This window comes from Hypoxylon fragiforme (assembly GCF_022984875.1).
Source record: "Hypoxylon fragiforme strain CBS 206.31 chromosome Unknown GGS25scaffold_1, whole genome shotgun sequence".
NCBI lineage: Eukaryota > Fungi > Ascomycota > Sordariomycetes > Xylariales > Hypoxylaceae > Hypoxylon > Hypoxylon fragiforme.
In genome coordinates this window covers 870,159-897,966 of record NW_026054756.1, presented here as the reverse complement: position 1 = coordinate 897,966, position 27,808 = coordinate 870,159, and the positions used below count along the sequence as shown (strand labels likewise).

Genomic DNA, 27,808 nt, shown 5'->3' with positions numbered 1-27,808 from the left:
AACAGATACCTAGAAACTAGCACAAACGTAGACGCAGACTCGGGAGTAAAAAGAAGGGAGAAATGAGAACAAGTAGATAGGTAAAGTAGCGTAGGTATGAATATAGGTTCCGACAATAAACAAAACAAGTCCCCCCGTAGCACAATCCAATGCAATCTTCACACCTCCGACGGACACAAGCTTTCTTAAATGCATCCCATCCCCCTCTATCCTACCTACCTGCCTACCTAGCATACCATCGCACACACATATCTAGTCAACGGGAAGACGGTGCGGCCGCGGTGGATAAATAAAGCACATGCGAGCCTATCAGAACGGGGGTAATGAACCCCCCTCTCTCCTTTCCCCAAAAATTCAAAGTACATATCACCCGGCAAGGTTACAGTAGATAGCCCTGACTGGCAAGCATGTGGCCCACGATACATCCATGGTTAATATAGATACGAGGAGACAGGGCCTGATAAGCTCACCTTCAATGCTACTGGGGAGGAGAACGTAGATGGCCAGACCAGTACATATAGCGGATGGAAGCAGAGTGGTATGGAATCCTACTTTCCTGCCGTAATTGTGCTATGGACTCATCTTACTTATCAGCACCTAGGCGTAACTTATGATCATAATAGGGCTACGTTCACTTAGTGAAATGTCGGACAGTGGAAAAAAGGGTCTTTTTGTACTATCGTAAAAATACAGCATCGTGTAATCCCATCGTGACTAGATCCTTGACAAGCTTGATGCTGCCCAAGGATCAGTCTCTACATTGCGTGTTGGTGCAAACAACTTCTCTACTCTGTCTAAAGACTAAAGAACTCTTCCCCCGCCCTGGATCTGACCATGGACCGGACCTTGGTTAAGATCCCTCGGTTGAAGTTACATTATTCGCAAAATCCACACAACTTTTCCTGATGACCCCCTCAATTAAACTCCACCACATTCGTTCCGATGAAGCCATAGCGACATTGATTTGAGATCCTTCTGATGAGGTACTCAGAATTAAAGTTAGGACATTACATCCATCCTTGCCGATGGAGCATATTTTGGTCTTCCGGCATAGAGCCTGAAAATGGGAACCGACTAGAAGCCAAAGCCGGTTGCCTGCGGTGTGAATCCGTTGGTTTGCATGAACGGAGCAGGAGACATGCTTCCACCCGTGGCAGCAGGTCCTGCAGTAATCATGAGGCGGTTTCCGCCAAGGATAGGCGTCTCGTCCTCATGTTTCTCCTGAGCCGACTCTTTGGCTTTTCGTGCTTCGTTATCAGCCTTGAGCGCTGCCAAATCCTTGGTTTGTTGACATAGAAGATTGATCATGTATGGCATCGTGAAGTCATTAAGACCGTTACGCCATGACAACTCCAGGATAATGTCAGGACGAATGAGATCATAGCATGAGTAGAGCATGCCGACATAGCACTCGCGGCTGCCAATATCCACAAACTAGGGTCGTAATTAGCATCTATGAACCATTCATGGGTGGGCATGTGGGGAGGACTTACATAGCGGAGGAGTTCCTCAACAACGTTGGACTTGCCAGAGATGGCGGCAGTCTCGATAGCATCCTTGTACAACTTGTCTTGCTTGGATAATGCGATAGACTTCTCCCATCTCTTAGTCTTGCGGTAGATGTTAGCGGCGATCTGTCTGAAGAAGACAAGGTCGTGTTTCTCCAAGCGGGCGGCCAGTTCAACCGCGTCATAGTTGTCATAGTTCTCAGCTGAATCTCGAAGAGTCTTGTAATCTTCCTCCTCAATTAGAAGATCGTTGATAGCATCGTTCACTGTTCGCTTGTTCTGGGTCTGAACATTAAGCAAGAACGGCTTGATTAACGGTAGGTTGTCCGACTTTTGGAACATTCGAACAACCCGGTTAACATCAATACGTGGGGTGAGAACCTGGAGAAGATCGGTTAGGAGCGAGGGGTGTTGCTCTAGGTAGAAATTAATGGCGCGATAGTAGATCTCCAAGTTGGCGACCTTGACCACAATGTCCTTGAACTGCTGGTGTTCCCACGAGTTTTGCGCACGTTCCATTACCGCAAGTGCAGCATTGTCAAACTCATCATAGTGGTAATAACAGAAGACCAACTCGGGCCACAAGTTAGCTTCCTCGCAGGCGCGGATCAGCTTAGGCATGTTCATTCTGCTCCAGAACAACTTGATGTGCTCCATTAGTCTCTCGGGGTGGTATTTCGAAAGTGCAATACCAAGCTCGGTGAACATGCCCATATGAGCACGCTCTAGGCCGAGACCCTGCTCAAGGAGATCTATGAGCTCGTCGAAGTAGCCTTCGTATTCGTACTGCTTCACGAGAGCCGACAGCTGCTCGGCGTCGACGATCAAGTTGAGACCGCAAATCTTGGCGAGTCGGAATTCCTTCTTGGAGACACATGCTGCGTGGACCTGGTTCCAGACCTTAATGTTATTAGCTTTGCGCGCGCATTCAACAGCTGCCTGGTATTCTTCCAGGTGAACAAGAGTCGTGGCAAGCTTAGACCAGTTGGAGATGCTGGTATAGAATATCTTGGCAGCTTGATGGAATCCTTCCTCGGCTGCCTTGTCACCAGACTCTTCAATGTTGGCTACATTCGTACCGCGGAGGAAGTCCTCCAACTCTCCAAGCTGATCAAGTCGAGCATAGCAAAAGGCGAGAGCCGTGTCAATCGGAGGTTCTCGGAGAGTCTTGCGGGTCATGCGAAGATATTTGACTAATTCCTCGTCCTTTCCAGCGTGAGTTGCAACCTCAATGACCTCAACGTAGTTACGAGGGTCACCAGCCCGAATGTATGACTCAATGGCATCAGCTACCCGTAGGCCATCAAGCTGGGCCTTAGCAACTCGGCTCCAAACTTCTGGAATATCGACATCTTCGGCATATGCACTCGCTCGGTCGATGCTAACAATGTGCTCTACCAAGACTTCAACAGCCGCAGTCTTGTTGTCCACCTTCTTGTAAATCTCAAAGGCTTCTTCATGGAGACCAACATCGATACACAGCTGCGCGCATTCGTCGGGGTTGAAAGAGTCCAAGCGATGGATATAGTCCATAACTCTACCCTTATCGGCTCGGGCGGCGGTGAGAATAAGCAAGTTCTGTAGACTGGGGTTGTCATTGAATGGCGATGGCTCCAATACTATCTTCTCCAGGAGCTCGATGAGTTCACCGGGGAGATCCGATGCCAAGAAGGACGCAACAGCCTCGGAAACCTTTGCGGGGTCAGTGCATTCAGGGACAGCTGTCGCAACGACCTGGTCAATAACTGATCGGCGGTGAATGTTGTTCTCGCTGAGGACAAACATCCATAGTTCTCGATCCGAACGCTCTAGGACGTAGCGAGCTTGGGCACGGTACATCGAGTTCTCGTTTGTGATGTTGATTAGCTCCAAGTCGTTCTGGCCCTTCTGATATGCAATGAATGCCAAGTTCGGGTCTCGCTTTTCGCAATATTTACCGACGCTTAGAGTGTCGTATTGGTCATTCTCCTTCAAGAATTTCTCGGGGTTGTTATTGGAATCAATGTAGATCTTTGCGAGGGCGTTGTATACAGCTTGTTGCTGGTTGCCTGCGGCCAAAGTCGCCTCCAAAAATGGGAGCAATAGCTTTAGACGGTTACGGGTCTCTACCTCCTGAACCAATGCATCAATAGGAATTGAGCCGGGGTTAACAGTGCCGAGGAGGTTCTTGATCACGGTCTCATCACAGTCCACATCAAGAAGGCCACCAATAACTTCAGGGGTTCGAGAAGGGTTAACGCGCTGGACGTAGACTTCAATGGCATTGAAGCGTTGGTTTTGATACAGGTAGAGGATCAAATCGTGAACAAAGTTGTGTCGGTCACACACAATGATCAACGGAAGCATCTCGCTAAGCTTGGCTTCCTTGAGGAAGTTCTTCACCTTCTCCGGGTTGTAGAAGTTGCTGTCTCTGCAAATTCTTTCAACCTCAGCGAATTGCCCCATCTTGGTAGCTGCTTCAATGTACTTGTAGTGAACATCCGCCTCTTGAGACAAGTTAACAATGCTGCCCAAGTAGAAGAACAAGCCTTCATGGGTCTTGTATTTTTCGAAGAGGTCGATCAAGTTCGTGGGGCCAAGGAGTTCGGAATACTTAGTAGCGACCTGGACAACAGACTGCAGGTTCTGACGAATGTTGGATTTCATCATCGCATCGAGGCAATCCAGCGACTGTTCCACGGAAAGCTGACCAAAATAGTTGACAAGCCACTCCAGGCTAAAGTTAGGAGTGCCAGGGATGCCAACAATGACTCTCTTGATCGCGGCGGGGTCTTCATAGAGCTCCAATGCCTTTTGGTATAAGCCAGTCTGCTCACACAAGTTTCCAATGCGGGCTTTGTCGAAATGCGAGAACAGATTGTTACCCAATATTGCGTCCGCAACTTGCGGCGCATTCATCAAATTCATTTCGAGAAGTCTCGTTTGCAGGTGACCGTGTTCCGGCTTGTTCTCCTTCAACGCCTCAAGCAGGAATGCTGTGGCCTGCTGGACCATGCCTTGTGATTGGAAGACATCGACAACACGCTCGATATCGATCAAGGAACCACCCTGGTGATTTGCTAGGGAAGTTGCAAACTCTGCGCCACGCTCCGGGTTTGTACGGACGATGTGTGAAAGCAGACTAATCCAGTCGGCTTGGTAGCCGGCTTGATCACAGTATGGCAGTATCTTGTCAAACTGGCCAAGCTCGGCGAACGCTGCAACCACCTTCTGAGGAACATTGGCCTTGAGGTAAACGGCCAAGGCTAAGGTGACATCATGTGATCGAATCAAGTCACCGAGCTCCTCAGAAAAGTCGAGTTTACCTTCTTTCGCCCACTTCTCAAGTAAATGCTTGCGGTTTTGAGACAAGACAGGCAAAGCAAGCTCAAGAGTTTCAGTCTTGTTAAGGGGAGTAGTCTTATCGAGAAGCATGCCAAAGTACTGCAGAATGTAGGACATCTTGCCTTGGGGTGGGGGTAGGTTCTTGAACTTGTGGATGGTCTCCGTAGTTCGCAAGAAGCCTCTAGGCGAGTTAGCAGCCACCTTCGCGGCGCCCTCATAGTCACCCGAATTAAACAACTGGTCGAACTGGCGCACATAAAGTTGATCTGCGCCAGGAAGTCCAGCTCGTGAAGCCATCTTGATAGCAATCTCGGTATTTGCAGGGTTCTGAAGGAGGTAGTCGACCATGGTTGTTTCATCAACCGACACAAATAGTACCTGACCTTTCCTATTAATACCATAAAGACCGGTAGAATTCGAGTCGGCACAGGTTGTGAAAATTGTCTCGCTCGAGATGCGGTTCATGAAAAGAGTGGTGCCAGTTTCGAGATCATAAAGGTGGATGAAGCCATACTTGGTTACCATGTAGATAATTCCATATTTCTGAGACACTTGCATGGCAACCGGGAAATCGTTAGTGGCTTCCGGTGGGAAGAAAATGTCGACAGCTTTTTTCTGGAAAGGTCGGTTGCCTTCGGGATGGTCGATCTCGACGATGTGCAGCTTGGCACCTGTCGCAGTACGAACAGCAAAGGAGAAAACCTTGGTGTCTGCTGGCTCGCCCTCCAATCTCATGGTACCGAATGTAGCAGCATGACCTTCGATCGCTTGGCTGATACCTCTGTCCTTAGAATACAACTGCAGACTGCCGGCCACACGGCCAGCTTGCTGAGAAATGCCAACAACTGCCATCCATTTTCCATCGCTGTTAGTTCGATAGTTGATGATTTGACATCCCTAATGAGATTAATATTAGTTACCAAACTTTGAATAGCACAACGTTAATAGCAGTGGAAGGTAGATAGGAATCATACATTCAGATTGGCATTGCGCTTGAACACCTCGACAGGAGCAGCTTGAGAATTGTCATATATGTCCCAGTGGAAAACAGCAGTATCTGTGACCAGGCCCAGGGTTGATTCGCTGACCCACTTCCAGAAGACCACATCCTCGTTCATGGTCGCGGACTTAAGCTTTGCTTTCTTCTCCAAGTCGAAGATTTGCAATGTTCGCGACTGTGCTCGGAGGGCGATTATCTGCTTTGTCCAGTGCATGATGGCACTGTCGGCCTTGATGGGTCGTCGGGTCAAGTTGTTTCCTTGCTTGAGGTCGATGATGATAACTTCGGGTTGCGACGCATCGTTCTTCTTTTCACGTATGCAGATGAATGAATCGGATTCTAGGGTCTGGTGCCGGATATCAGTCAGCTATGCTATCAGAAAGATTAAAGTCAGGATGGGAAATGGCATACGCAGGAGTTAAAGCCAATGGAGCTTTGATCGACGCCGACGTTGGGGAGCGTCAGCATCTCCTGGAACTTGATAGGAAGCGGCGCCATGATTCCAGATCACATGGGTCGGCTAAGGGAAACAATCGTGAAGCGCAAACGCGATGTAGAATAGATCGATTGCTCGAAACCCGGAAAGGTATGTCCCAAGAATGATACACCTGGTTCAAGGCCAATATCGACAATGCCTAATAAACGCGATCGAGTGGCAAGTGAAGGTTACCAAGATGCGTTGTGTAAAGGGGCAAAAAAAAAAGAAGGTAGCAGATCAGAAGAAACCTCCAGGGATTGAATCGATTATGCAGGCGAAGGGAGTAAATAGAGGAAAAAAGCGCGTGGAAGTCGTCTTCGACGAGGTGGTTCAGATGAGTAGGTACGATGATGGTACTACTATGTAAGTACGGGGAAGTATTGTACAAAAAGGTGGATGAAGGGAGTAGTGAAAGTTGATTGATGATTTGTTGATTGTGAAATTCAAGGGTAAGAAAGGTAGAAAGTGGACGGGTTGTTTAAAGTGTTCAAGTGTTAAAGCGAAGAGGTACGAAATAATAATTGCAGTGTGATCCTTTTTTTTCCCAATCAGATCGATGGAAGTTACGGGTTACCTGTTCGCAAGCCAAGCAAGGAGTACCTACCCAAGTAAGGTAAAAGTAGGGTACATAGGTAGCAAGTAGGTACCTGAGGCTGCCTGACGTACTACAGTACTACTACTCCTTCCTACACTGCCAGGTGCTAACCTAGAGAAAACAATCATGGATGGCACTACACTCCAGTCTCCAGCAGAGTCCAGCTTCTGAAACTAGCCTCCATGTACTACTAGTACTGTGTACTGTGTAGAGCACGAGCCACATGAAGGCACTCAGTGCTGCAGTGAGCTCGGGATTGACTTTTCAACGTTCAACGTTCCATGTTCCTAATAAACCTGAATGTACTGTATCTCGGATCCCCTTACGAATTACACCAATTACTCAATTTAATATGGGCAGCATCCATTCCCTGCTTGTTTCAATATCGGGCATAAAACAAGAACATCTCCAAGTGGGTATTCAGGAAGTTCAAATTAGTTAACTATTTCTATTATGGTTATTTAATATCAATGTGTCACTGTCATATTCGTACTGTACTCTGGTGATACGGCCTGCTGGGTGTTATGTTATATACTGTACCTAGTCGTTGGAATCTCGTGCATTAATACTCTTAATAAAGAGTGCAATGCCTCGAATTCTAATCAATGCGTGTATCTCATATCAGAGAGTAGTCTTCTTACTCTAGAGTCACTACCATAATAACCCTCGTAGCACTCTCACGACGATACGATAAGGTAGGTTAGGTATATGTACGACCCAGCGCAAGTAGGAGCCTTGGAAGCATTGAGGTCGTCAACTAATCTCAGCGCTTGAATCTCGAATAATACCAACAGCTTCAATAGCCATACCGTACAAGTCGCGATTGCAATAGGAACCCCCAAAGATATATAACTAGAATTGTGCATGTGTGTGTGTTATGTACGTTCAATCATTGCGATCCTTCCCATCGCCCTCAAGAGAGGACAGGGAAGCACCGCACCCAAGATTGTCCGTTGGGAGTTTGTTCTCCATTCTGTTCGAAAGAACTTCAGTGGTCGTGGACCGCCGTCAAAATAGAGGCTACCTCGCACCGAATATCGTGTCTCGAGAATGTGTTTTTTTGCGTTGTTCATTATTTGAATGAAGAAGAAAAGAAAAGAAAAATTCTAAAATCCAAGCGTCCCGCGAAGAGTTTTCTACATCGGTCAAAACGCCCCAGCCACTTTTCCGTTTCGCGCGCTAAAGTAAGTAGTTAACTAAGCCACATACAGAAAGAGGGCTTGTGTAGCTTAGCGGCATGAACTACCCACATTAAGTACCTAGTACTACCTAGTAGTTACTAGTAGTACGTACCGGAAGCTCCAGCATCGTGAAGTTCCGAGCCCGAACCCGGATCTTGTAGGCTGTAGCTCATTTATTGGGCAAATTATTCCATATTTCGGTCAACTTTTATATCACCCGTTTAAATCATACACACTATCCCTCCGGAAACCCAACTTACCTGAATCAGAGTATAGATATGGCAGGCGTCACTGGAAGCGCAGTTCAAACTCTACCTCGGTTTCTGCTCCCGCGACTGAGCTGGGGAGCGTCTGCTGGGCCCTCGCAAATACTTCGAGTAGCAGCATTCCCCTCAGAGAAAAGACGATCCTGGCAAAGACATGAGACAGCTTCTTTTCACTCATGCCGACAGGCACCCCCGTGCTACTCCAGAAATACCCCAACGAAATCATCTATCCTACTTCAGAACCCGGGCCTGAGAAGGTCCTTCCACGCCACAGCACCGCGGGGTAGAGACCACCACTTCGACACCCTCAAGTTCGTGCAGCGGCTCCAGAGCGAGGGGTTCACCGAGGAGCAGTCCGTGGCCATGATGAAGGTGCTAAATGATGTGATCCAGGAGAGGCAAGCGTGATTTAACTATTCCTACCACCCCCTCCCCCCCCACCAACACCGGATTCGCTAACCCAAGCTCCGCAATTCACAGCATCCAAAACCTGACGCGCACCATGGTGCTCCGCGAGGACGCCGCCAAGGCGACGTACACGCAGAAGGTCGACTTCGCGAAGCTGCGGTCCGAGCTGCTGTCGGCCGACAGCACAGAGTCGAACACAACGCGCGCCGCGCACGAGCGGCTGACCAACGACATCACCAAGCTCAACAGCCGCCTGCGCGACGAGATCGGCCGCACCCAGGCCTCCGTCCGCCTCGACCTCAACCTCGAGAAGGGCCGCATACGCGAGGAGGCCGTCAACCAGGAGCTCAAGATCAAGGAGACCGAGACCAAGATCGAGCAGGAGGTCGCCGCCCTCAGGGAGAAGCTCGAGCAGGTCAAGTTCCAGACCCTCCAGTGGCTCATCGGTGTCTGCACGGGCTTCGCGGCGCTGATGCTCGGTGCTTGGAGACTGCTCATGTAGGTGTGAGGAGGAGACTTGAATATGGAAAGCGTATGTGCTATTGTAGTAGATTTAAGAGCCTCCTCTCGCGAGATAGGTGTCACATAACAGACCATAGTTACTTAGTCTAGGGGATTGAAAACTCCTCGTAGGCTATCCGCAATATGCTTCTCCATGCTCACTCGTTATGAAGCCGTGTACCTACTATGTAGCACCTTCGTTTTCACATCCAACACAGGCGCTTACCTGCCTACCGTATCAGGAACCGCATATTCGCGAGGATGATTCTCAACTCCATCCAATGAATCCATACATAAGATCGATAGGAATTACTCTTAATCTTGTAATGATTTCTCTCAATTTCTATTGATCTTATCCACGGATTCATTCCTCGATGCACGTAATTATTCCTACATGGCTAGAATTACTCTTGGCTACGTAGGTAAATAGAGCTATTCTTATGTAGATGAATAGATTCATTTTATCCAACTTGGAATCGCCAGAATCATTCCTCGCCTATTCCGTAATAAGCCAGACCCATTCTTGCCATAATGCCTACTCCTCAGCTAGACATCTATATGTATTTAAAGGAAGGTACCGATCCAGATGCCCTCGCGATACCAACATGCCGATAAGTAGGTACATAAAGGGTAGGCATTAGATCTGTCCGTCTGTAGTAGCCAGCATCAATCACACCCAGCTACGCCCTATTCCCATCCACGAGATGTCTCGTCTCTCACATTTATCCACCTCGAGAGCTCATCTCCTTAATATCGAATGATTCCACAAGGAGGCCAAGTTAGCCGTAGTAGGCGACCTGCTAAAGCCAGCAACAACAGCAATAGGCCACAATACCTGTAAAACATCTCAGCTTCGCGCTCAGAAGACATACATTCTTAGAAATCCTAGCCCATAATGCTGGAATTGTTTCACCAGACAGTCATCCATCCCTTTGAACATTGCAATGCCTCTTCCTAGAAGCTCATATATACGTAGGTAGGTAGGACACTGCATAAAAACCTCAGATGTTACAATAACACACACACAGGTGCCTACCTAGATTACATAGATAGTCCTAGGTATCTAGCACGGGTAGGTAAGGTACTCGGTTTGTGTGCTAGCTCATCACACGAAACCATGTCTAAGTCTGCCTGTGAGGTGGCTTCATGTACGACTCTACTCTTCCAAGCCTATCTATCTGCTATGTATGTAGTACCTATTGACCTAACCTAGCAATCTACCTGCCTGGCTTATAGGCACATGCATTCCTAAACTTGCTTGGAATTTACCGCGTACAACGAGACAAGCACCACCATGAAAATACACATCCAGGAAGACCTTGATGAAATTACTCCTTGTTACTCCTTGCTTCTATCCCATGACCATCGGAGTATTACTTCTCCACGATGCCCAGTAAGCTCTAAGCTCTCTACTTATTTAAATAGTACTTAATACCGTACTCAGTTTACTGCTCTTGGGGGCCCCCTCCAAATCAAATATGAACAAAGTTCTTCTATTTAACGAGAACTGGGAAAAAACAAATCCTATCGATGTCTACCTACAGGTGACAGAGAATGGTCAACATGACCCTGAATCAAACCACTTCAGGTAGAGCTGATAAAGTCAAAGCCCGGATCTGACCAAATACCTAAGTTTCGCCTTCCAAGGCGGTACAGTAATCTTCTAAGGGCGATACAGTAGACTGGTTTCATCTGATGAACTCCAAGGTTGCCAGGAACTGGATATAATCGTTAACGAACGGCCCAGCCGTTCGTGATATCCACCAATTCATCAGTGCGAGGCGTTTTCCTGTAACACTGATACCAAGTTCATCGTTATTCGTCATATCTGTAAACGCCAGTATTGCAATGCAAACGGCCATGTTCCTTGCCACGATATAGGGGTTTGGGAGGTTCGATACAATGAATCCTCACGTGGCACACAACTTGTCACTGAAGAAGATGGCTTCAACAGGAGACTCGAGATTATAAGGTCGAGAGTGTGAAAGGAAATGGCCGTGGTAAAAACTTTTCAGTGGCAATACACTGATAACAATATTCAGAACAATGTCTGATCGATGTCGCCAAAGGTAAGGCGACTGCCACGAAAAAAAATCGGGCCAAGTGTAAGCAAGATTTTGCAAGGAATCTCTGCTAACAAGGCGGTTCTGCTAGTTGACAATATTCACTCGATTCGGGGTGGTGTGTTGCTGGGGGTTAGGCGGCGTCGCTCGCCCTCTCTTCGCAGGTTCTCGATTATTTTGAGCATTTCCTTGCGGGCTCCGTAGCTATCGATCGCCTTGTGGGCCATGCTCATCGAAATCTTTTTTCCTGCATTGACAGCAAGGAGTCGCTTCATAAGCAGATGTCGCATGATGATACATACGAAGACACCGCAATCAGAGCTATTCTCTTGCTGAGGGCTATCGGGCAGATTGTGGAAATCGAGCTTCATTTGAAGAAGCGAGCCAAGTCGCTCAGCTGCAGACCGGGCGTGACGGGTGTTGCTTCCGTGCATAGAATCGTAATGGAATGCGACACCGTCGATAATGCTCACGAGTAACAAAGACCAGTGGGTCCCGCTCTCACCACCATCGAGGTTTTGGCAGTCGTTAATCGGCAGAAAGATATGGGTGATACCCCGGAAATCGGGCAGGGCGGACTTGACCATCTCCGTGTTGTGGTTCGCCATTAATAGGAAGGCCATGGAGGGTCGCAACAAGACGATATGGGCCTGTGGGTATTTCGAGAGAACCTCGCGTTCCAAAAACTCCTCCCAGAAGGCGATGTTCTGTGTGCAAGAAAAAAAATAAGTAAATATTCATAAAGAAGCTTGATTTCATTAGCCGGGAAGGAACATACGTTATCTGTAAGCCAATCATCCTTGAGGGCTCTCATATCATCCGAAGTCACTGTAATTTACCGGTCAGTCTTGAAGCAGATTCGGATTGACGGAGTGGATAGACGCATACAAAGGATGTCGTGATCTAATACAGTGATAGTCAGCAACAGAAGAAACGAGATACCAAGGGGGATTGTGGATACTTACAGGATAAGTGTGCTCGTGCACGCGACGGCGACGGCGATATCTGGTTTCTTCTTGAGCGCAGTCGCCTTGATATTCTTCGGCGTTCTGGGGGGCTCACGCTCTCATTCAGACGTCTAGTCAATCTCTCGCGCAGCGTCATGGTGATTGCCTGCAATCAAATATCCCTGCTCAAAAAAAAAAAAAGTTGTAGTAATGTCGCTTTCCGAAGCAATCGCGTAACCAGACGCGAAAGGCTGTTGGTATTCAATTCGATGTTGCGGGTTTGCGTTAAAAGGTGTATGATACGCGCGATCGTAAGCGGATTCGTGTCGGAGTGGGAAGGGAGGAAGGGTTAAGATAAAAGAAGAATAAAGAGAACTGTTGATACCAGTGGGTAGTCGTCGGGTTAATCGTCGTCGTTGGGGGTAGTGGTGGTGGTGGTGGTGGTGGTGGTAGAGTTAGGAGTAAGTTCAATCAACGATAGGTTCGAGGTTGGTCGTGATGATCGTGGGTACCTGAGGGTACTAGGAGCTTGGTATCGTTGCTGTAACTCAAGTAAGAAACGTTTATCGACCAACAACGTCACGAATATCACGAATGTCTCAAATGCCTCGACTTTTTCGTAATCACTTCAAGTACTTTCTTCACTGGCTTGCAGGTAAATTCTGTCCCAATGGATCTCGAAATGTTGACACTCGCAAAGTGACTGATCGACTGGATTGAGGATTGAAATGACGAAACCCGAGATGTAACTGAACTCTTGGTTGGTAGGGTCCGGTATGTAGTGCCGAACCACTATGCCGGAAAAGAATGATGAGATGTAAATCTATAAAATTGGTGGGGAGTGTAAAAATGAAACAAAATGAGGAATCGCCAAAGTAGTAGTAAAAACGATAAAAAAAAGGCTTCAAAAGGGCTTTCAAAGAAGAAAGGGAAAAAAAAGATGAAGAACCTTGAGGGGATTGTGACGATCCTAAGTACTAGGTGTACGGTAGAGGTATGCAGGCATTCCCTAGTAGGTAGAATATTTCAAGGTTGTCTTGCTTTTTTTCTCACTATGATCGTACCATGGTATGTAGATCCGAAAGTGAAGAAGGAACGAAAGGTCGGTTTTTTAAATAATGGGAAACCAAACTGCGGGGAGTGGGAACAACCTTACAACCTTACCTTGCACGCTAGCAGGATCAGTAGATATTAATAGAGCTTCTGCGGTACAATGCCGAACTAATACTAGGATATACCCCTCCAGTACTAGGTACATTAGTTTAAGCCAGAATTAGCCAGAATTATAGCAACACCCATGTATATATCTAGTACTATGTACTTACATAGAATCAAAATCTACACACATGTGCACTTTAGTCGATGCATGTGCTCGTCTAACTCTTAAGGTTGCCCAGATACATGGTAAGTAATGACGACCAGCGCTGTTGCTAATCAACATTGATCCCGGATTTTTACGCTTCGGGCTTAGTGCCAGTAGGAAATGATAATTATTATTAAATCACCAACTTCATTATTGGATCAATGGCACCACTACCTATGTACATAGTAAATAATTATGTAGATGCCATATTTGGAGGTCCAAGTAGGCATGTATGGAAGCTAACGCAGGATGACGAACGGTAAGTAAGGCTGAGCAATCTATTTTACATTACTCGCAGTGAACGTTTTGACTTGGAGCTTGGGAACGATATCTATATACATATATAGCAGGTAAGCACTTAAGAACGATACGTCTAAGGTTACATATATTATTACATCATGAGGCTCTGTATGACTTACTGGCCCAAACACACTTAGCAACTAATTATCAAGAAGATCACCAGCTCTAAGATGTTGTTTGACAGGTGCTACATGCCATGCCTATGACCCTTCTACAGAAAGGATAGAAGTACATAATACATATATTTGAAGCGGCTATTCAAATAAATGTTAAATCAGTGCTGCCACTACATACATGTAACACTAGCAAGGGGTACGTACATAAATCCAGGTTTAAAAAATGAGATATCAACCTTAATTCCTAACATCTATCGACATTTCAGATCAACCTATTCCTAAAAAGGAAAAGAAAATGTCCAAAAATCCAAATTCAAACCCGAATAAAAATCAATTAAAAAAAATAAAACCGGAGCAAATAGCCCTGAAAGCCTAACCTACGACGTAGAATCAACTAAATATTCTCGGGGAGAGCGGGAAAGGGAACAACATAAGCCACACGTGTCAATGGGAACTAGTATCTCAAGTACGTATATATGTAGTTACCATATGTAGTACTCCGTTGTATGTAACACAACATCACCCCAGTGACCCCACAACTTATGCGTTCCATTTCAAGCATGTAAATAGGCTTGGCATAAATCGCTGTCTCCCATCTCCAAATTCTCCACACTCGCTTAAGCCTTGGACAACCTCCATGTCCTTCTTGCGATTCGTGTCTAGGAAGCATCGAGTAAGTACACGGTGTATCTTGACACCTTCAATGTTCTAAGCAGCCCTCCTGGCTATGATTGTAGAGATCTAATGAATCGTAAGATAGATAGATCTCCTTTTTTTTCTTTTCTTCAGATCGCTAGTACTCTCTGATATAAACTTAACAAGACCATGTGAGAGCTCAGTCTCTGCTATTTCCATCAGTAGTTCTCGAATCTGGCACGACTTCACATAAAAAGTTATACCCAATATTCCACAATATCAAAGTATCCTCCCTTGAAATTTATACCCAAGACTAAAAGTAGTTATTGGCATGCCAACGCAGAGCTATTTCCCCAGTATCTCAATCATCCACATCATCAGCACACACAAAATGGATAGCTTACATATTGTAGATTTGTAGATTTGTTATGGACGAGACATAATTTCACAAAAGGGATATCCAGATCTTGAAACTCAAGGAGAGGCATCTAACCTAACTATGTCCCAAATATCCCAAGCCCGACTATAGATTCCTTACTGGGTATGAATATTCACCTTGTCTTGTAATACTAGGAGTTTATACAGTAGCTATATCTAACTGGATTAGCTAGATGACATACGGACACCGCAAATGAAGCATACTAACCTAAACCTTTTTCCGACTTCCAAAAAAAGGGTATCTCAAGGTCGATGATACACATCTCCATCCCAAGCCTGTCTAGTACCTAGGTGATACACAAGTTTAGGGCTGAATATTGGTTGCCAAGACCACCAGTGGTCATTGCGAATGCATCCACATGGATGAATATCTACTAATTTAGGTAGCTTGCAAAGCTCCATGAGACAAAACCCGCGTTATTTTTCTAGAATTTACCTATAGCTCCTATGAATAAGTAATATCATCCACATATCTCATAAAAGCAAACACTGCCCATCCGTGAATAGTACCTTTTGAGAACGCGATATGGCTTAGGGATTTTCTAAGAATTGACCATAAACGCAGAAGCATATCGATTTCAGCATTCATTAATCATAGAGACAGATTCTTTTATAATCATGAACTGCTCTAGCCTAATTCCCGTGTAATCGTAAGGCCTAGCATCAACGTTCCCGGTATCTGCCACGCCTCCCAAGCTAGACGCTGACATCAACAATAAATACCAGCTCTAGAACCTTAGTCTTTCGTTCCGGGATTGACCTTTAGCTGCAGGGAATCACCAAGGCTGTGCTGAGAAAAGGCCGAGTTGGACGAATTTCAAAGGATTCCACCTTCAATTGTAAGAGATCTGGACGTATATGTCAGTACCTGACATATTAAATAGAAGCAGAGGCATCTTACCTGTCAACATGCAGAATTACCTTGTCTTAAACCCCCTTTCTATAGTTGTCAATTTTCTCCTCGCTCCTACCAGTGTAGGCAAGTAGATATCCATTTCATTTCCCATCCTTCTTCTCCACAAACGCCGGATTCTGCTCCATAGTCGCCGAAATGAAGCCCCTCAGCGCCGCCCATCGATTCGCCGTCGACATCTGGGGCGGTACTTGCGCCTGATCCTCCGTACCCTCCACCACCATCCCCTCTCCACCTCCATTCTCCCCCTTCGGCACACCCTCAACCGGCCTCTCAGCCACCGCACTCAACCTCGCAAGACTAACCCCAAACCTCTCCACCTCCCCCTTCACCAACACCTCCTTCCTCTTCAACGCACCCTTCTTACTCCTCAAGCTCTTATGCCGCGTCTTCCCCTCCCTCATCTGCTGCAACCCCTCCTCCGTCTCCAACAAATCCGGCAGCGCCTCCTTCAACGAGTCCAGATTCGCGACCAGCTTCTTGCCGGGGCGGCGGCGCTTGGTGCGGGAGGAGGAGGAAGAGGAAGAGGTGCCGGCTTTCTCGATGCGCGAGACGAAGGAGGCGTGCTTGACGGTGCGCTTGTCGCGCTTCGAGTTGATGAAGGCGTCGCTCGTGGCGATGGCGTCGGGGCGGGGGGCGCGGCGCGGCGCGTAGGGTTCTGAGGATGACTTGGCGGCGAGCTTGGTGCGTAGGGAGCGCCGCTTGGTGGAGGGGATCACGGGGGCCTAGAAGGTAGGTAAGGATATAGATTAGTTTGGGTGGTGGTGGTGGTGGTGGGGGAGAAGAGAGAGGGAGAGGCTTTAGACTACGTAGGTACGGACCATATTGTGAGAATTATTATGTAGCTTTGAGACTGATTGAAGTCTATTTGTGTTGGTAGATGTGGAAGTTTACGTGGTTGTGCTCAGTTTTGATACTTTAGAAATGTGAATATAAATGTTGAATGTGAATAGAGAGATATTGAAATTTTAGTGGGTCGTTTATCTTATCAGTTGAATAAATGTTGCTGGCTGGTGGGAACTCTATTGAGCGTCTCCCGCTAAGGTAACTACTAACTACTGTGCGCTAGCATGTGGTAGCATCGATGCGGATATTGAACCCCTGAATCCATCAATTCAAGCTACCTACCCTAGGTAGGGCACCTCCTCATTCTTCCTTGAAACCAATCAATCATAATATAAAATTTACATCCGCGAACAAATTTTGGTGGTCATGCCACAGCAAGTGTAATTCAAATAAAATCTAAAAGTGATGACCTCCTTATACTAAAACGCCCGAGGCTCTGAACGCCGCGCCTGCTCCTATCTAATTCATGGCTTACAAAGTACTCACCCGAATAATCCAACATTATAACCAGTTGTTTTGTCCTCTCGTCTTCAACTATAGGGAGAAAGAAGTTTTACCTCGTAGTACATGGTGTCTCGGATCTATTTATGCAAAAATATTAATACACTGAACAACACATGGATCCTACAGATGTCTGAGCTTCCTGGTCGCAAATACAGCCATAATTGCACTGCAGGCGCCGATGAACAGACACACAGACACCGCGTTGGGACCATCAGTGCCGTGTTGTTCCTCTGGTTTCGCATTGTGAGCTAACTCAGGGCTTTTCCCTGGCTCGAGAAGGGTAAAAACGACGGTGCTGATGATCGTGCCGATGAACTGAGGTATCGTCGTGTAGATGTTAAGAATGCCAAAGTAAACACCTGATAACTGGCCCGTCTGGCCCGTCTTTGAAGAAGCAGGAGAGCTTTCCGAGTCGAGGATGGGATGTTTAGCTAATCCATTCATGTCTCCTAATTCCACGTTCGAATCACGCGACATATGACGGTGCGAGCCGTTGGGTCCGGCTGCACCGCTAAGCTTATTAACCTCAACCCCGAGGAAAGCAGCAGGCGCCCATGACGCTATATTCCAAGGCCTAGAAGGTAAGTTAGATCTCAACTGCCACTTATTTTTAACTCATGTATATGGAATACTTACAATCCGCATATGCAAACTAAAATAGTCGCAAATCTAAAGCTCGTTGCAAATGGTGCGAACAACATGGCTGCCGCAAACGTCGCATGAGCGCAAACCCACGCAGTTAAAAGGTCCGGCTTGTATTTGTTCAATCCTTCCACGATGGGTTTGAGGCTCGCAGGGGGTCGCTGGGTGTAACTCTCGTCATCCGGAGACTTGATAATCATGGGCAGGATCCATGAACCGAAGAACGTGATGATGGAATAGATGATGAAGGCCTCACTTCCGACTCTACCGATTTCTCCCAGCGCATCGCCTGAATCTTTCGCACTATGGGGGGCATCATAACGGAAGTAGGTTTCACCTATCCATGTGGTGCTGTAGAAGAGGAATGGGAACCACCCAATCCACGCCCAAAACTGAGCCATGCATATCGCGCGTATGCGTGGTGGGAGGTTTACAATGGTGAACCAGATCTGACCGACTAGCTTGAAGCCTCCGCCCTGCTTGCGGGAGTCGTGTCTTGTAGCAAGTAGGATTCTTTCTGTCACGGCCCAGCAAGTAACCCCGCAAGTAAAAACAAGTCCAAACGCAGCTATGACGGTCAATTGTTGGAATTGTGTGTTGCCTAGGGAATCCCCGAGGAGTGCAGGCAAATCGATGGCGCCAGTCGCGTAAGCGATTCCATGGCCAATGGCTGACATTCTACTAACTATTAAGTCTATTAATATGCGTTAGCCGAAAGGGAAATGAATCCATACCCCAAGCAGATCCGGTTTGTTGCTTTTCGATTGGAAGCGTATCAACGACGAGACTTTTCGCCGCAGACATCACTATTAGCATTGTTAGCAAAGACAAAATTCGAAACGGGTTGAAGCAGAGGCAGCATCACTAACCCACGTTGATCGAGAAATCAACTGCGTATATGGCCAACACAGCAGTGAATATGGTCATGCTTTGCGCCGCCTTCTCATCAGGAACAAAGTAACGAACAATTTCCTTAGTGAACCCCAAAGTGAGCAGACAGAAAGCTGACAAGATGGACCCGACAACTATGAAAGGCCTCCGTCGTCCCCATGGCGATATCGACTCGTCCGCGAGGGCGCCGACTATCGGCTGGACGATTAGTCCAGAAAGCGGCCCAGCAATCCATACCAAGGAAGTCGAACTTTTTGTGAGACCGAGGGATAGGAGGTAAGGTGTACAATCTGGATACGAAGGTCATTAGTTCGAAATTCGCGCTGGCTATAGGGGGGTTGAGAATCGTACAAGTTTGCTCTACGCCCCAAACGAATCTACAAACAACGGCTTGGTTAGGAAGTATTCTATTATGTAGGTCGCTACTGGGTCTTGAATAGATGGAACGTACGTAATGCCGATAGTGTTAAGCGTCAGCAAAGCCATTCGCATGGCCTCGGTGCTCCCTTTGATAGAGGGCTGTCCCATCCATCTCGACATTTTGTACCGTTTATGAGGGCAATTAGCCCGGGCTTCGTCAATGTAGTTGTCGAATCGTCACTTTCGCGCCCAGGCGTCTTGTCAGCTAGTCAGCTTTGCGCAACGTAGTATCGAAGTAATATGGTTTCGATCTTCGTTGCGATTTTCTGGGATTTTCGGGGATTTTCGTACGGTTCTGTCTAGTAATTCGTTCGCCTAACAATACTTGAAAGGTAGCTGAGTTTGGTTGTTACCCGAGCGTTGCTGCGACCATGATGGACGGGATGGTGAATATTAAAGGGAAACTAAAGTCTCGTGAGAGTTTCCCAAGTTGAGAAATGCATATATTTGTAGGTAATTGTCAAGTTATAGGAGGTCACAGCTGGTAATATCTAAGGCACGACAGGGACAAGGATGTTTTGCGCTTGTGGATCATTAGATGTGCTCCACTTCTGGCTTGGCATTACACTGAAAAGTTGAAGTGTTTGTGAAACACGAGAAGTCATCTCCTGTTATTGTCCAGTTATTGTACTAATGTGTACCTAACCTACATGCTGCAGTAGCAGTATGTCAGACTGAATGGATTGCGAAGTGCTGACGTTGAGTAGCCTGCAAATCACGAACTTGCAAACTGGCAACTACCTACTAACGCAATAGAAAATATTCTTTATCTTTTCCGTTTGCTTTTTTTCCTGGTACGAAGTATTACCACTTTCAAGCCATCTAATCATGAAATGATGACTTTGTGTTACTCAATAGCCTACTGGTGACTGTATGTAAATGAGTATAGGGCTACAAAGTTGTACATAAAAAAACAGTAACAACAATTAGTTAATAAGATAGAACTTTACAAAGACTTCGAAAAGCGGATAAGCGGCAAAAGCCTTGAAGTCAACACTACCTTCCTTATTGACACAGCTACATAGGTGCAGTTTACATACCAAGAAGGCCAAGTATGGGTTGGCACGGCCGCGACTTCTCAGCTGCGGATCATGGCAAGCGTCCCAGCGCATTGGTTCGTTTATCACTGGTCAGGTACGATTTAACCCTTGAAATCTCAATCTCAATAACTAAATAAATACTCCGTAGCAAATACCTAAGGGTAGTACTAGGTACCAAGACCATATTTTTGTATACCTACAATGTCCTACATGTAGCAAATGCAATGCTTGTATCTACTACATTCAATCATTGATGTTGTATTCATATATGTATATAAGAAAACAAAACAAGTAATTGTATATAATGTTATTCTATTACAACAACATTGAAACACATGGACACGTTGGTAAATCCAAGACTGTAATTAGTACTACTAGAGTCTAGGGCTGCTACCTATGTGAGGTACAGGAGGTGGCTCCTCGCCCCACCAGTAAATCGACGAAGTGGGAGCTCCGATTCAGGAACGTGGGGTTGTGGACTTGGGATTATTTTTTTGTTCAAATTTGTTAAAATATTGTTCGTCATCTTCCTATTAAAGCAAAAAGCAATATCCATTTTCAACCCACCATAGGGACCACCAGCAAGTCATCGCAAGCACAGTGTATCGGTCCTGCAGGTAAAGCCAACATTAATATAATCAATTGGCCCATCTACCATTCAAAGCCCACACACCACTTGCACCATTCGTATCCATCCAAAAGCAAAATTCAGTCAATACCCCCGCGAGCTTGACAATATTCCCAGCCATGGATCTAGTTAACCAGTTCGTCTACCCAACCATTTCGTAATGAACATACAATATCAATAGATTTCGATCGATCTTGGGATTTTACGGCATTATGACTAACTTATTACCTGTTCACATTAGCCTAGAAGGTCGGCTGCTGTTCGCCGTTCCCAAAAGTACGTCGTCGCCTTACGACTGATCGACTCCGCAAAGCTGACTCACTAGACAGAGGGCCGATTGAACCAAGCCGCTCTCAACTTATTAGAAGGCGCGGACATACAATTTAGGCGAGAAAACAGGCTTGACATAGCTCTAGTCAAGAACCTTCCCATTGCTCTCATCTTCCTCCCTGCCGCCGATATACCTACCTTTATTGGAGAAGGTCAAGTCGACTTGGGTATCACAGGATGGGATCAAGTTCAAGAGCACGATGCCGGTCTTCGAGCTCTCCACCGAGCACGTCGATTTTCTGGAGAGATCACCCCGGAAGAGGAAACTGAGAAGGTTTCTCGAGGGTCAGGATGCGAAACCATTCTGGATCTGGGATTCGGTGGCTGCAAGCTACAGGTCCAGGTGCCCGAGAAGGGAAGCTATAGCGAACCCAAAGACCTTATTGGAAAGAACATTGGTACCAGCTTCGTCCACTTGGCACGCAGATATTTTGCGAACCTCGAATTAGAACAAGACGCAGCCAGAGAAACGCCAATTGGCGCTCCAACTGGATTCAATGGCAAGCTGCGGACCAAGATTGTTGAGCTAAGTGGCAGTGTCGAGGCAGCTTGCGCTCTAGGAGTAGCAGATGGAATTGTCGACCTCGTTGGTAGGTTCATCCCCATCAACCCAAGGTGGCCATGGCTTGGAGATCTGACACTAACTACTGCAGAATCCGGTGAAACGATGAAAGCGGCGGGGCTCAAGCCGATCGATACGGTTGTGGAGTCCACAGCGATATTGATTAAATCGCGAAAGCCTTCCAATCCAGACCTTGTCGATCTAATAGCTGCCCGAATCCGAGGTGTCATCACAGCCCAACGATACGTGTTGTGTCAATACAACGTCGAAAGAACGGGCCTCGCAGCAGCCTCCAAGATCGCGCCCGGAAAACGAGCACCGACGGTAACGTCTCTGGAGGAAGAAGGATGGGTCGCTGTTAGCGTCATGGTAGAGAAGAAGAAGATCGCACCGATAATGGATGAATTGTCCAAGATTGGGGCAACTGACATCTTGGTATTAGACATTGCGAACACACGAAGCTAGGGATAGAATGCTAAATAACGAAGAACCAACATTGACCGCATGCACACCTACCTAGGTTACATATATCCATATCATTTATCTTTGTGAGGCATACTGGGTAATTACCACGTACCTAATCTCTAAAAAATAATTACCCTAAACTAACAGCCCATAATGAGGCTGTCGGTAAGGGCGATTTCACATAGCTCATTTATCATATTGGAGTATCAAGTTGAATACGCGGATACTATGTACTAGTAGTACGCGGATACGGTAATTAGCTAGGACTGCCCTAGGAGTACTATGTATGAAAGCTTGAGTGCTCTAAATTGGTATTTAGCCTCGGGCCCTAAAAAGGAGAAGAAAGAAAAGAGGAAAAAAAAGATGGAAAGTGTCATGTACGATACATAGTAAATCGGCAGAGAGTTACGCAAGCAGGAGCGGCGCGGGTCGGGCGGAGTATAATAGAGTGGTCGCGCCGCCGCGGGCTTAGGTGTGGACCATGTAACCCCCCTCGCATCCAATCGCCAACTCGCAGTGAATCATTTCGTAAATTCGTACCATTTCGTATATGAAGTCACCCGGGCGGAGCCCCGGCCTAAGTCCGTTATTTTTTTTCGTTTTGTTCGTTCATCTGATCTGTACTATACAATATCTATGGTATATGTAAAGCCTCTTTTGCCCTCCTTTTGGATTTGATACAGCTCTTATAACACAAATCACGAATATCTGCTTACCCAATAACTACCTACCTGTACTGCACTGCTGAGTAATTATTGACGCTCAAGAGAAAGCTTAACTAGTAGTGCCCAGCCAAGTATTGTGTTGTATATCTATCTCCAACAAGCGAGCAACCAAGCAAACCAGTATCGATGATGGAATCGAAAATGGCATCCCGCCATGAAACGGGCGAAGTAGCACATTCATCAATATATCATGTAGGTCAAACCACCATTACATTATCTCACAAATACAATACCTATGTATCTCTCTCTTCCTCCCAAATATGTCAAGATTGATTAGGCTAACAACATCACCCACCCACAGGCAATCATGACGCCCATCAACTTCGTCTCCTTCCTCCTCTCGCTCTACCTCGTCGACTGCCACTACCACGACAAGCGCATCCAGCAGCACTCGGAGCGGTACAGCCGGCTGCCCTCGTGGCCGCCGCTCCCCGCCTGGCTGCAGCGCATGCTGTTCTCCTCCCGCGCGACGTACAACCCGTACGATTGGGTTGGTGGTAGTGGTGGGAGGAAGAACGAAGTGGTGAATAACAGGGGCAGCAACAGGGGCACGAACCCGGACCGCTGGTACTACCACACGCAGCAGGGCAAGCTCATGCGCATGGAGGCCGCCGATGCGTTCGAGCTCCGCCGCGCCGTGCTGGTGGGGTTGAGTGCGGTGCTCGCCGTGCTGTGCGCCGTGGGGCTGGGGTCCGTGGTGATGGGGGCTGTGTGGGCGCTCTGGCGTGTGAGTGTGGGGGTGATGTGCTCGTCGGCGAGGTAGATACCCAAGTTCGGTATTCGTTGTTTGGTGTTTAGGGGGTTCTTGGAAAGGGGATGGAATTTACGGCTTCGATTATTTTAGCAAGGCAAGGATGCCGGCTAGGGGGGGGTACAATGATTTATGACTTGGACGCTGATCACGAATTTGTTTTGTTTGTCTGTTTGGGTATCCATAGGGATGGATGGATGTCTCCATTGTAGGACTTTGGACTTGGCGTTTCGATGTGGATGGCAAGGGATGGGTATCTGGAGGAGAAGACATTAGGTATATACCTTTACCTATTATTTTCACTTATGAGTGCCTACATGCCTGGGTTACTGCATACTGTTATCTTCCTAGGTAGGCATGGAACTATATCTCAAGTATCTGGGACTCCCACGATCTTCTACATAGAGTAGTAATTAAAAAAAAAGAAAAAAGTATATCTTGTATGTATGTCACTAGTTGATTTCGAGTTAGTAATCGGCATATCACCAGGTTTTAATATCCATGGATGCTAGCGAGATCTCTGGATGGAAGTTCAGCGTCGCATGGAACGTCCTTGCAGAAACATGGGTTCTTGGTAGATGGATGATCTGGCGGCGATCAGGAACAGGCTACGAGTTATTCTAGAAAGATATCCTAGAAAGATTTTATTTGGGTTGATAGATTTGACGTCATAACTAGTTGCTCCATGCTAAGCATTGGAAGTGTATGTAACTATTTAACTCTTACTTCGTACTAGTGTACTATATAATGCGTGCCTATACTCAAACCGCCACTATGATGGATATAGTTATACATTTATACACAACACAGCCTAGGACCCTTTAAATTCATTCAGCTTTTACGCCCGTTCTACGGGTACAACCGTAACCGTGCCTTGTGTAACTTGAAAAAGGCGAAAAGCAATGATACAATGATATAATGTCAGTTACTTGTTTAAGTCTTGTTATACATATTATTATAACTACATATACATCTACAAAATTAGTGTTTGCCCCTGGATTCTGCACGATGAAAGCTTGAGCCAAAACCTCGTCTCATCTAGGTTGGCCAGTTACAAGATGTCTCAATCACAACCTGCCCATGACCTTGGCCTTGGCCATGGCCATCCTCTTGGTATAGCATCCACGTACCGACAGATTTACCTCGCAAAGTTCGAGGAGGATGTCTTAGCGGGTACCAAGAGACCTTTTATACTTCCACTGCACATGCTGGGTATATGGATCATACCGACTCTTTATTTAGCTATACCGCATAAGAATCGGCCGTGGCTTTATAGAGCTAGGTGGCTTGTCCTTGCCATCTTGGTCGCCTTCAACTTGGACATCATACTCAATGTCTCTAGCCACAACTTCGGCTCTGCGTACGCCGCTGGCTTGGTGGGATCTTGGAGTATCGTATGGAGTTTTGCCTTGCTGGTGTGGACAAGACCGCAGTGGGAAGCTAAGAGGGTCAATATAAGAAGGAAACTCCATGTTAAAGATCAAACCGAACAAGGAAAACTGGGGAATTCCTTGCTGTCTACGACATCAGGAAACGGTCATGCTGCTGCTAAGCCCATTAATGGAAACCAGCAACCATGTCTAAATGGTGCTTCTCATCAAACCCAAAGCTCGTGTCAAAATGGTATGCAAAAGGAGTCGGAGGTTGCTAAAGCATCTGGGCTCGAGTCAAATGGGCATAAAAGTAATGGCAATGCGCTGTCCCGAAATCCTCAACAAAGGAAGGCGAATATCAGCACGGACTCACCGCTCTCTGGACAACTAGAGATATCAGAGGAATCAAGAAAGCTATTGTTAGAAGCAATACCACCTTTACGACGAGCACCAGAAATAAATCTTGATAAATTAGCTTCGGAGCAGGAATTTGAATACTATTGGCAAGAATACCCAGAAGATGGCTCTTTTTGGGCCCGGCTTGACTGGGCATTCGACATCGCCAGCACATTTCGGATGACAGGTAAGATGCATCACACATGCCACCCCCCTAAAATCATATCCAACTAATTATTTCTCTTTTCTTCAAGGCTGGAACTGGGCCATCTCCTGCCTACCGCCATATGAACCACCCCGTACCATCGGCCCCTTCCAGCTACCCCTGAGCAGCGTCGGTCCGAACCGTAGCAAACAGGGGTTTACGCGGTCCTGCTCGTATGCAAAACTCTTCTTCTCGAGGATACTATTCGTCGAAATCCCCAACTACCTGCTCGTAGACTTCTGCGCCGTCCACATGACCGCCGACCCGTACTTCATCCTCGGGCCCGAGCACGGCCAGCCCTTGCCTCCGCACCTCGCCTCTCTATCCCCTCACTTACTCTCCTCGCAACGCACCACCCTCTCCTTCCTCGGCACCTTGTCCGCCCTACACCTCCTATTCAACGCCGGCGCTCTCGCCCTCGCCCTTCTCCCACTCCTCGCCGTAACCCTCAGACTCCCGTGCGCCCAGATCCTCCTTTTCCGCGCGCACCCCTGGCACCTCCCCAGCATCTCCGGCTCCTTCACGCAGGTCCTCGATCGCGGCCTCACCGGCTTCTGGGGCGCCTGGTGGCACCAGACCTTCCGCTTCGGCTTCGCAGCCCCGACCCAGTACCTGTTACGCCACGGGCACCTCACCCCCGGGACGCCCATGGCAAAACTCGTCTCCGCCTTCTTCGCCTTCGCCACCTCCGGCTTCCTGCACGCCTCCGCCAGCTACAGCACCGTCCCTGCGCACACACAATCCCATCTTCCCCCGCTCTTCTTCCTCCTCGCCGGCCTCGGCACCATCCTCCAGTCCTCGCTCTCTCACCACCCTTTCCTCCGTCCCCGCATACAATGCTTACCCAGACTAGTCCGCCGCGCGGGAAACCTCGCGTTCGTGCTGGCCTGGATGTGGCTCACGAGCTGGGCGCTCGTCGACGATTTCAGCCGCAGCGGGCTGTGGCTGTTCGAGCCGGTGCCGGTCTCGGTGCTCAGGGCGTGCGGGTACTATGGGCCGGCGAGCGATCGGCGCGTGTGGAGGGTCGAGGGGGCGGTGGCGCCGAGGTGGTACTGGGGGGACAGGTGGTGGGAGTGGGGGGTTGGGATTTAACCTAGTTAACTCTAACTTCTCCTCCCTATCTATCCCCTTTTTATCACAGTTGAACCACTTTAGCACCCGAGATATATCTTAGTTTTCTGACTATTTCTTGATATATATATATATTCTTTAGAATAGAATGGGAATGTCATGGCATGGTATAGCGTAGCATAGATAGTGCGTATACAAAAAAAACCGAAACGAGTAATCGTGGATTAATGTAATGTGATTAGCAAAGATAACCGCTTAATAATAAAGGGGGGAGGTGTCTTTAATACACTTTGACTTCGTGCCTATCAACATAACTACATGTATGTACCCCAAGATATACATCGATACAATACAATACAATACAGCCAGCCTACAAACCAGCCGCCGAATCAAAGCTACCTACCTACCTAGGTACCTAGGTAGGTAGATAGATACCTGATCTACCCAGCACAACAAGCCAACTTCATGACCCGCCCATGCCGTATATCTTTCTGCAGACTTAGCTTCGCCATCTCGGACTGGATCCAGTCGAGGGTCGCGCGGTACCTGGACTGTTTCCGGTCCAGCACTTTGTAGAAGGCGTTGTGGGCTAGCCTGTGTAGGTGCGGTGATGTGATTGGTGGTTAGCTACTGCGGTCTAAGTAAGATGGGAGATGGGAGATGGGAGGGGGACAGTGGTGAGGCGAAAAAAAAAAAAACGTACCAGGCTACCTCGGGCTTCTTGACGTCGCAGGTGTACCCCGGGTACCGGAGTTTGCGGGTCTTGCTTATGAGAAGCACGTGTGCTATATCGATGAGCTTTGAGATTGTTTCTATGCGGAAGAGAAAAATGTTAGATCTCGCCGTCTTATATTATCGAAAAAAAAAGGGGGTGGGGGGGTGGGTTATATTTCCGACGCACTGATCACAAGTTCTGCAGCAG

General features: G+C 47.3%; 8 protein-coding genes across 8 annotated transcripts; 4 read left to right on the top strand and 4 right to left on the bottom strand.

Annotated features, from left to right (window-relative positions):
• Window positions 1-648: 648 nt before the first annotated feature.
• Window positions 649-6,620, bottom strand: GGS25DRAFT_11993 (clathrin heavy chain). Its single transcript, XM_049256118.1, has 4 exons — window positions 6,244-6,620; window positions 5,807-6,178; window positions 1,494-5,729; window positions 649-1,434 (listed from the first exon to the last, which is right to left on the bottom strand). The coding sequence occupies exons 1-4, from the start codon at window positions 6,328-6,330 to the stop codon at window positions 1,075-1,077; spliced, it is 5,055 nt and encodes a 1,684-aa protein (XP_049121047.1). The 5' UTR covers window positions 6,331-6,620; the 3' UTR covers window positions 649-1,074.
• Window positions 6,621-8,229: 1,609 nt separating this feature from the next.
• Window positions 8,230-9,641, top strand: GGS25DRAFT_468527 (DUF1640-domain-containing protein). Its single transcript, XM_049259079.1, has 2 exons — window positions 8,230-8,750; window positions 8,833-9,641. The coding sequence occupies exons 1-2, from the start codon at window positions 8,365-8,367 to the stop codon at window positions 9,260-9,262; spliced, it is 816 nt and encodes a 271-aa protein (XP_049121046.1). The 5' UTR covers window positions 8,230-8,364; the 3' UTR covers window positions 9,263-9,641.
• Window positions 9,642-11,274: 1,633 nt separating this feature from the next.
• GGS25DRAFT_11968 (uncharacterized protein) lies at window positions 11,275-12,201 on the bottom strand. The gene is made up of 2 exons (XM_049256113.1): window positions 12,103-12,201; window positions 11,275-12,031 (listed from the first exon to the last, which is right to left on the bottom strand). Exons 1-2 carry the CDS (start codon window positions 12,136-12,138, stop codon window positions 11,426-11,428), a joined length of 642 nt encoding a protein of 213 aa, XP_049121045.1. The 5' UTR covers window positions 12,139-12,201; the 3' UTR covers window positions 11,275-11,425.
• A 3,318-nt stretch (window positions 12,202-15,519) lies between these two features.
• GGS25DRAFT_468521 (ribosome biogenesis protein SLX9-domain-containing protein) lies at window positions 15,520-16,975 on the bottom strand. The gene is made up of 3 exons (XM_049259078.1): window positions 16,859-16,975; window positions 16,026-16,762; window positions 15,520-15,972 (listed from the first exon to the last, which is right to left on the bottom strand). The coding sequence occupies exons 1-2, from the start codon at window positions 16,859-16,861 to the stop codon at window positions 16,121-16,123; spliced, it is 645 nt and encodes a 214-aa protein (XP_049121044.1). The 5' UTR covers window positions 16,862-16,975; the 3' UTR covers window positions 15,520-15,972; window positions 16,026-16,120.
• A 72-nt stretch (window positions 16,976-17,047) lies between these two features.
• GGS25DRAFT_468517 (MFS general substrate transporter) lies at window positions 17,048-20,005 on the bottom strand. Its single transcript, XM_049259077.1, has 6 exons — window positions 19,372-20,005; window positions 19,272-19,297; window positions 18,899-19,210; window positions 18,764-18,835; window positions 18,024-18,714; window positions 17,048-17,961 (listed from the first exon to the last, which is right to left on the bottom strand). Exons 1-6 carry the CDS (start codon window positions 19,458-19,460, stop codon window positions 17,508-17,510), a joined length of 1,644 nt encoding a protein of 547 aa, XP_049121043.1. The 5' UTR covers window positions 19,461-20,005; the 3' UTR covers window positions 17,048-17,507.
• Window positions 20,006-20,751: 746 nt separating this feature from the next.
• GGS25DRAFT_468515 (ATP phosphoribosyltransferase) lies at window positions 20,752-22,852 on the top strand. Its single transcript, XM_049259076.1, has 4 exons — window positions 20,752-21,144; window positions 21,250-21,284; window positions 21,338-21,928; window positions 21,992-22,852. Exons 1-4 carry the CDS (start codon window positions 21,128-21,130, stop codon window positions 22,363-22,365), a joined length of 1,017 nt encoding a protein of 338 aa, XP_049121042.1. The 5' UTR covers window positions 20,752-21,127; the 3' UTR covers window positions 22,366-22,852.
• Window positions 22,853-22,857: 5 nt separating this feature from the next.
• Window positions 22,858-24,535, top strand: GGS25DRAFT_468512 (uncharacterized protein). The gene is made up of 2 exons (XM_049259075.1): window positions 22,858-23,282; window positions 23,392-24,535. The coding sequence occupies exons 1-2, from the start codon at window positions 23,217-23,219 to the stop codon at window positions 23,851-23,853; spliced, it is 528 nt and encodes a 175-aa protein (XP_049121041.1). The 5' UTR covers window positions 22,858-23,216; the 3' UTR covers window positions 23,854-24,535.
• Window positions 24,536-24,620: 85 nt separating this feature from the next.
• On the top strand, window positions 24,621-27,292 carry GGS25DRAFT_11655 (membrane bound O-acyl transferase family-domain-containing protein). The gene is made up of 2 exons (XM_049256078.1): window positions 24,621-25,797; window positions 25,865-27,292. The coding sequence occupies exons 1-2, from the start codon at window positions 24,900-24,902 to the stop codon at window positions 26,905-26,907; spliced, it is 1,941 nt and encodes a 646-aa protein (XP_049121040.1). The 5' UTR covers window positions 24,621-24,899; the 3' UTR covers window positions 26,908-27,292.
• The last annotated feature ends 516 nt before the right edge of the window (window positions 27,293-27,808 follow it).

What these genes read in the sequence shown, in the direction of transcription:
- GGS25DRAFT_11993 (XM_049256118.1), bottom strand. Translation starts at nt 6,330, where the DNA reads ATGGCGCCGCTTCCTATCAAGTTCCAGGAGATGCTGACGCTCCCCAAC. An exon ending in CCATTGGCTTTAACTCCTGC is followed by an intron (nt 6,179 to 6,243) that starts GTATGCCATTTC and finishes ATCCGGCACCAG; the next exon opens with ACCCTAGAATCCGATTCATT. An exon ending in TTGAGGAACTCCTCCGCTAT is followed by an intron (nt 1,435 to 1,493) that starts GTAAGTCCTCCC and finishes TTACGACCCTAG; the next exon opens with TTTGTGGATATTGGCAGCCG.
- GGS25DRAFT_468527 (XM_049259079.1), top strand. Translation starts at nt 8,365, where the DNA reads ATGGCAGGCGTCACTGGAAGCGCAGTTCAAACTCTACCTCGGTTTCTG. An exon ending in AATGATGTGATCCAGGAGAG is followed by an intron (nt 8,751 to 8,832) that starts GCAAGCGTGATT and finishes CGCAATTCACAG; the next exon opens with CATCCAAAACCTGACGCGCA.
- GGS25DRAFT_11968 (XM_049256113.1), bottom strand. Translation starts at nt 12,138, where the DNA reads ATGAGAGCCCTCAAGGATGATTGGCTTACAGATAAC. An exon ending in ATGATTGGCTTACAGATAAC is followed by an intron (nt 12,032 to 12,102) that starts GTATGTTCCTTC and finishes TCTTGCACACAG; the next exon opens with AACATCGCCTTCTGGGAGGA.
- GGS25DRAFT_468517 (XM_049259077.1), bottom strand. Translation starts at nt 19,460, where the DNA reads ATGTCGAGATGGATGGGACAGCCCTCTATCAAAGGGAGCACCGAGGCC. An exon ending in TTGGGGCGTAGAGCAAACTT is followed by an intron (nt 19,211 to 19,271) that starts GTACGATTCTCA and finishes CTTCGTATCCAG; the next exon opens with ATTGTACACCTTACCTCCTA. An exon ending in ACAAACCGGATCTGCTTGGG is followed by an intron (nt 18,715 to 18,763) that starts GTATGGATTCAT and finishes TAGACTTAATAG; the next exon opens with TTAGTAGAATGTCAGCCATT.
- GGS25DRAFT_468515 (XM_049259076.1), top strand. An exon ending in GCTGTTCGCCGTTCCCAAAA is followed by an intron (nt 21,285 to 21,337) that starts GTACGTCGTCGC and finishes CTCACTAGACAG; the next exon opens with AGGGCCGATTGAACCAAGCC. An exon ending in TGGAATTGTCGACCTCGTTG is followed by an intron (nt 21,929 to 21,991) that starts GTAGGTTCATCC and finishes TAACTACTGCAG; the next exon opens with AATCCGGTGAAACGATGAAA.
- GGS25DRAFT_468512 (XM_049259075.1), top strand. Translation starts at nt 23,217, where the DNA reads ATGATGGAATCGAAAATGGCATCCCGCCATGAAACGGGCGAAGTAGCA. An exon ending in CACATTCATCAATATATCAT is followed by an intron (nt 23,283 to 23,391) that starts GTAGGTCAAACC and finishes ACCCACCCACAG; the next exon opens with GCAATCATGACGCCCATCAA.
- GGS25DRAFT_11655 (XM_049256078.1), top strand. Translation starts at nt 24,900, where the DNA reads ATGTCTCAATCACAACCTGCCCATGACCTTGGCCTTGGCCATGGCCAT. An exon ending in CAGCACATTTCGGATGACAG is followed by an intron (nt 25,798 to 25,864) that starts GTAAGATGCATC and finishes CTTTTCTTCAAG; the next exon opens with GCTGGAACTGGGCCATCTCC.